The 7,456-nt window shown below is 42.1% G+C and overlaps 1 protein-coding gene across 1 annotated transcript; it reads right to left on the reverse strand.

Moving 5' to 3' along the window:
- Positions 1-741: 741 nt before the first annotated feature.
- LOC147466131 (protein phosphatase 2C 51-like) lies at positions 742-3,903 on the reverse strand. The gene is made up of 4 exons (XM_086524227.1): positions 2,530-3,903; positions 2,099-2,443; positions 1,917-2,022; positions 742-1,813 (listed from the first exon to the last, which is right to left on the reverse strand). The coding sequence occupies exons 1-4, from the start codon at positions 3,505-3,507 to the stop codon at positions 1,503-1,505; spliced, it is 1,740 nt and encodes a 579-aa protein (XP_086380353.1). The 5' UTR covers positions 3,508-3,903; the 3' UTR covers positions 742-1,502.
- Between the last annotated feature and the right edge of the window lie 3,553 nt (positions 3,904-7,456).

The following is a 7,456-nucleotide window of genomic DNA, read 5'->3' on the forward strand; positions in this document are numbered from 1 at the left end:
CCAAAAGCGTCAATGACCATGCCTATGTTTAGTTGGACAATTAGACATCGTTGGGTGAGACGGCTTTCGACAAGCTTTGCACACATGATGTACTACTCATTCATAACTTGTCTCAAAAGTAGTCCATATAACAGAACCCTTGTTAGTATGACCATTCCTGCAAAATATGGCCATTCCTGCAAACGATGAGCTCTGCAAAGTACTATCAAAACACAAGGGATGCTCTGTTTGCAATACAACAGTGCTCCCGTTACAAGATCTAAAAGCTTGGATAAACCAAGATAAATTCCTCCAGCTATCGCAGATTCACTCAAATTCCAATCGCTTCCTACTAACAAGGTTGGCTTACACCAAAGCTAGATTTATTTGAAGCACTGCATTCCAACACAGCAGGCAAAGCATTGAAGCATTTAAAACACGGCTGAAACTAAAACAAGTAAGCTTTCGACCTGTAAGATCCTTGTGAAATGCCAATGGGAGTGAAGGATATGATTAAGGAACATGCCAATGGGAGTAAAGGATATGACTAAGGAGCAAAATCAATACCCAAGGACGTAACTAACAGCATACATCGTCCACTGCTTTCATTTGCTGCAAAACATGTTCTGATAACCAAAATCCAAGGCCACATGCACACATACACTTCCTCAGCAACTTGATTCTAAAAGCTCAACCTAGCTGAGAAGAAAATTAAGGAATGAAAAATCAACAAAAACTGCTTACAACTTAAAAATCTCACCCTAATCGAATCGCACTTCTCAATCATCACTAATTGTCTTACAGAAAGGTTTGATCTTTAACATCCATGAATACATTTCAGAGAAAAAACAAGACCATATTCTTAAGGACAGAAACAAATTTTTTGCCATCTGTCCTTGGCAAGTGACTGCATAATCAATACAAATGTGTGCATACTGAGTTCTTTTGTTGGAGGTTCCAAATGCTGCATTGGTGTGACAATACAGTGTCTTGCACTGAAATTATCTTTCACAGGAGAGAGTGTATATCACATCGGCAGACCACTTTAATAGCGCAGCCTGGCTTTCAAGCTTTTTTGCCAAAAGGGCACAAAATGTAGCCACATTAAACCTTCAGTTCTTCTCAATATAGCAATTGCAGCACATCCCCATCGAGAAACACAAAGTTGATGTAGAAAACGCTTCTCTCTCGCAACACGCACAATTAGAAGGCTATTCTTGAAAAGCTACTGTCAACCTCTTAGTTGACGCAGTCATGCCGACTCTGAATGTTCAACAGGAAGAGCATTAAGTAACAGGAGTGCAGATACCTTCTTTGCAGCGGCTTGTATTGCTTGCAAAACTTCACCCTGGGCAGGCAATTTCATGTTCGGAAGGCCTGCAGTTTAGTATGGTAAATGACAATCTTCTAGGAAATCAAGAAAGTACCAGCAAGAGCACATCAACGAAGAGACCTTCAGACCCAAATAGCTGCCACATAGTGATGCAAACCAATATTTCAAATCTGCCAAATCGTGATCAAACCTACAGCTGTCTAGACTTCAAATCAATCACCACGACACTTATATTATCCCTGCTACCTCTGCCATAGGCCAATTTTACCAAAAGGGCAGCTACTTGAGCACATGACGTATCCTCACCAGGAGCTGACCCCTGATGCTCAAATCGTCTACGTGGCGACGCCAAACACCTCCTCGCCACATCACAGGCAGTCTCATTACTTATAACATCCCATAAACCATCACTTGCCAAAATTAAACACTCATCCTCATTTGTCCGAGGTACACACAGAACATCAGGCTCAGATATGACATATTGCTTTAAATAGCGGTCACCTGTATCACGAACACAATCGAAAAATAGGCACCTCAAATACAGCTGTTAAATCGTCTTGCTTGCTGAAATGAAACAAACAATAGAAATGACGAGTGTTCATACCCAGAGCTCGTGACAAGGCAAGAAGACCCGCCACCCTGTATCCATCCCAATATATAACTCGACCTCCTGCTGCCTCTATGCGGCTGGTCTCGTCAGCTCTCTCCGGCTGAGCACCAACAACAACATGATAAGAACCCTGCAAAAGGATAAGAGTTAAGGTCTTAACAACATATATTGGTTACCTTGTGATCCTTTGATAGAGGAATGGCAATTCCTCCTCGAGACAAGACAGCTCTGGAATCGCCACAATTCGCAAGTGTAATCTGAGAGGGACTTAAAACAGCTACTACTGCAGTAGTCCCAACGTTTTCCGGGGCAATAGCATTCATACAACAAGTTGCAGAGCTGTCCACATTGTCACATGCCCCATTGGGACAAATACCTCCAACCTCTCTATCCATCTTAAAAAAACACGATGTCATCACTCGCTTCCACTCAGAGTCATCCCCTGAGTTCTCAAGCACTTGTGATCCTGTCAGCTCCTCAGACAGCGCGTGGTGTAGCCGATCAGCGCAGAAATTGGAAGCCTACACATAAATCCAATAAGAAATAAAGAACAAAAAGAAAGAGAAATCTCAGAAGGGTCACTTCAAAAGATGACAGTTCCACATACTTGAGGGCCACCGTGACCATCATAGACAGCAAAGAAATGCAGGTCACAAGACCCCTCTACACCGTTGGCAAAATGAATCTGAGAAAAATAAGGTGCAATGACAGCAGTATCCTCCATTTCTCTGCGTCTTCCACAGACCAGTACCTTCCCACTCAGTACAGGACACCTCCTTGAAATTCGGTGTTCTTCGAGAACAGAGCTACCGGTCAAGACCTTTGAATTGCTTCCCTCCACATGCCCAGAAGGGGTCTCATTTCCTGGATCCGGGATGTGCACATCAAGCCCTGAACTTTGGCTTACACTGCCATCCGTGGACACAGGATCCCCTGGTTTCCCATCGTCAGTAGTGTCACTGCCGGGATTCAAAGCAGCGACAGTTCTGCCAGTTACTACAGGAGGCATCTGGTCCATGCTGTTCGGATCTGTATCACTGCAAACTTCAGCTTTCCGAGAGGAGCCCTCTAGTGGCATTTCCTGCAATGAGCCCTTTTGCTCTTCAGCAAACACAGTTGCAATATGACCTTCAACATTCATAACCACATGGTCTCGGCTGGTTTTCCTGATGTGAAGAACACACCGGCCAGTATGCAGGCACTGTGGCGGGAAGGACTTTGACCTCACGAGCCCGCCCCCTCTCATTACATCACCCGCACCAAACGCCTGTGGGACTTCAAACTCGGCCACAACTTTGGAAGAAAAAGGGAGGCTCTGCTCTTCCAGTGCCTTGGAGTCCGGATAGATATCAGAGTCTCCTTCCTTATCATTGCTGTGGAAACATACGCTGCAGATGCTGCTGGTACGGAGAGGGCGGATCCGCTTGAAGGTACCTTGCTGCACTGAGCTCAAACCTGAGCACGACACCTTCTTGAAGCGCCTGATTTCCATGCGTTTGCGCCGGGCAGTAAGTCCACTCTCAATGATAACTGTGGTAGAGGTTTGCTCCAGGACGCAAGCATCCTCTTGATCGATTAGATCCATAGAAGACAAGGTCGGGGTCTCTCTCTCTCTCTCTCTCTCTCTCTCTCTCTCTCTCTCTCTCTCTCAGATCACTTCAAAAGACATGTTACCCTGCTCTAGGCAAAAGAAGCAGTGAGATCCGTCAAGGAGTTAAAAGTGGCTCACAGAATCGAGCCAAGTAGTTCACATCGGACGAAAGCAAGCTTGGTACAAGGTAGCGGGTTACAGACGAAGGTGAGAACAGCTTCCAAAGCCTGGGCTTCCTGGCAGCGCGTCTGCGAAGCTAGAGCGAGCCACCCGGTGGGCTATGTCGAAAGAATGGAAATAGAGGGGAACTCTGTGCAGGCCAAGAAAAAAGGGACGATGAAGGAGGAGATGACAATAATGTGGACGAGGGTAGGTGGGTGCGACACAGGCTGCAAAAAATGAAACCTAAAAGAAAAAGCAAAATTCAGCTGGAAAATTATTTTCCCAACCACTATATGCCACGACACGCACCACCTCCACGTGTCTGTCTCGGGCCTACACGTGTCCTACTTTCAATTATTCAGAGTGCCCACCGAAGCTTTGAAAAAAGTTGATATTCCCAAGCTTCTTTGCTTCCCACACAAACAAAGGTTCCCACCTTAGCCACGCTTCCTCATTATCCCCTCCTCAAAATATCACCTCCCAAAGGACCATTTTCTAATATCTCTCTCTCTCTCTCTCTCTCTCTCTCTCACTCACACAACATAGCTGGCATTCTATTACTTGTGGAGCGCCCCTGATGGTGCTCACCCCAAAGGGAAGTAAAAATCGTTCCAAAAATGCACATACACAATTACAAGGAAAAACTGACAATACTATAAACACGCCAGTGTAAAGAACTCCTCCTAATCATGGTAAAACATGCCTTGGCAACCATCGAAAGAAGGAGGGAGAAAGGAAAGGGTATTCATGAAAACCTCTAAAACATAGGCACCTCCAAAGCTAATGTGGAGAGAGGAAAACCACTTAGGGAAAGTATGGGGCATAACTAAAGAATCCCAAAACAATATCAAGGATGCCCTAAGAAGCAGCCACCGCATAGGAGAGTGAAGGGTGGGAAGGAAGAGACTAAAGACGATAACCATACTGCTACAGAGATGCTCATCCACGAAAAGAAAGAACCACTAGTGAAGTGTGAGACCATAAATCGAGGAGATCACAAGACAACCACCAGATAGAGTGTTTCTATACATTTAGCCTATAGACCTATTCCGTAGTAGATGGTTAGTCTACACACTGTTCAAAGGACAAAGGGTGCCAAAGGCATGTGCAAATCTTAAAAAGTTGCGAGCTTTAATGGATACATAAGAGAAGTAAAGATGAAGGGTTGCTATGATACCAATGTAACAAAATTTGGGAGAAATAGTCTCCCAATAGATTCATAGCATCATGTTTAGAATATGAATAGATTTAAACATGGAGACAATCACATAACCACGAGTAGGAATTTAGAGAAAGAGGAAAAGAGAGATGACACAGTATCGAGGGTCAAAATGTCTGTAGGATTAGTCATGCATGGGGATGGGCGGCCACTACGGCCCTTTACCCCAACAATCTCTCTCTTAAAGGCCAATGTGGTCGTAAGTAGCCATGACTAGAGTTATTATGTACAACTGTGAAGTGTGACAGATCCATCCTTGTACAAATGTGTTTACCCTATATCGATTAACTCAATGTAATGTGCAAATTTCTCTCGTAGCGAGGCTCTTTGTGAGAGAATTCACTCGATTGTCATCGGTGTGGACCTTGATAAGCTCCAACTACTTATCCATCAATGCATCCCAAATGAGATGATACCTCACCTCAACTTGGAGTGAATCTCAATGTATTTCAACTTGTGTGTAACCAACAATAGATGCATTGCTATTATCAAAGCATGAGCACTTTCTCGATGTACCCAAGTACATGAAGATATGTTTCATTGTTATCTAATGCTGCTTGTCAAGGTTAGCCATATATTGATTAACCACTCCCACTGCAAATTCAATGCCTAGCCTCGTAGCTACCATAGAATACGTGAGACTGTCTATAGCTAAAGAATATGGCATCTGGCTTGGGAGAATCTTCCTTGCTTAGTTTCAAATATGACGATAGTGGGGTACTTACTGCCTTCCCCCTCACATGTTGAAACGCTACAAGACCTTGTGGATATAAGATCATGAAACAACTCAAGAATACTCTATTTTCTATCTCTCTTGATATGCATATCAAGAATATTATTTACTTCCCCCTAATCCTTTTTAGCAAAGTTTTTGATGAACATTTGCTTCAACTTGGCACTCTCCTGAATGAACATTCGTGTAATGAGCATGTCATCTACATATAAGATGAGAATGAACAATGAACCATCATTGAGTTTCCATGTAAACGAGTAATGATCTTCCTGACTCCTTCCAAACCCCTGGGACCGCATAAAAGCATCAAAATTTGAACCCTGCTTTAAGCCATAAAAGCCTTTGTTGAGTTTACATACAAGCTCTTCCCTATTAGGTTGTCCAAAACCTTTAGGTTGCTTCATGTGCACGTGTGTCAAAAGAGCTTTGAGAAAAATTATATCCAAAGTCACAAGTTTATTTTCTTTGGTTATGGTGTAGATGGAGAAATGGGATATCACCTATGAAAATCTTTTAAAGTCATTAGTAGTTCATATGTTATCTTCAATGAGTCAAAGATGCAAAAGAAGCCTATCAAAGAGGTTGAGTATAGGCAATGATCTTCAATAGGTTTTTCAAGGAACAAGGTCATGAAGGGAGAAGGTTATGAGTAGATCAAAAAGTTTTTACCCTCAACCGCCCATGCATATGCACTCTTACAAAAGAAAAGTATATCCTCAGCATGAAAGAAGGAGAGAAAGAGATTAAAGCATATAGGGTTGTCAAAAATAAACCTAACGAGAGTAACCATTGAATTTTAAACAAGACATTGATGTTTTGCAAAAATGACCCCAAACCCCTATCAAAAGCATCAAAACAATCAACTATACCGTTCAACATATTTTCATATGGAGATCATAAGAAGGATTTTTGGCTAAATTTTAATTGTAAAGCAAGGTTTTGTGATGTAGATTAGGACTTTACAGAGCAGGGATTCCTCTTTCACAAAGGGATCTCCTTCTATATCTAAGTTTCCTTAAGCTTTGTGGAGAACTCTTTTCTTGCTTTGAAATATAGATGATACTTTCTCTCTCTCTATATTTAGTCAATCATGGACTCTTTGTTGTAAAGAGAACGACAAATTTTTATGTTCTTAGCATGGTTTCTACAGATAAGAGTTCTTGTTATATATATGCATGTGTAGGTTTATAAGTATTTATGTATAAATATGAAAAGTACTCACATATAAACACACACACACGTGTGTGTGTGTGTGTGTGTGTGGATTCACGTGTTTAGATGCCTTTGAGAAGGAGGGTGGAACAATAGGTTTTTTCTCTACAAAATTGAGACGATAATCATCAAACTTATGATGTTCTTAGGCAGTCACAGATTATCCAAGAGCTATGTAGTCAAGTTTATGATGCATGTAGTCATGTTGAGCACTTTAATATTTATCTCCTTCTGAGGGGGGCAACCTCCAAAAATCCAGCCCTCTATGTTGTGTCAAGTATCAAATTTTTTGCATCCCTCATGTATAAGTTCTGCCTAATTTGGACGATTAAGAAAATTTTACTCACAAGAGAAATTAAGGTTTAGAATATTACGCGACAAATGTATCAAAAAATAGCTCCTTCTAAAGGAGACCTTCATGAAAGGGGAGTTCAATTGCAACGTAAGGTAAGGGAGGTAATATTGTTCTTCCTTTGCCTATGGACACCATGAGAGCTTGTGGTTAAGCAATACGCCTCTCTTTGGGGGTTGATCTTTGCTTGATGAATACAAGGGACACCTACTGTCATAATAACTAATATCTAATTCTCCTAAATGATTTTCTCATGTTAAACTGA

The sequence above is a fragment of the Adiantum capillus-veneris genome, chromosome 1, assembly GCF_014529385.1.
Source record: "Adiantum capillus-veneris isolate H3 chromosome 1, ASM1452938v2, whole genome shotgun sequence".
In the NCBI taxonomy this organism is placed as follows: domain Eukaryota; kingdom Viridiplantae; phylum Streptophyta; class Polypodiopsida; order Polypodiales; family Pteridaceae; genus Adiantum; species Adiantum capillus-veneris.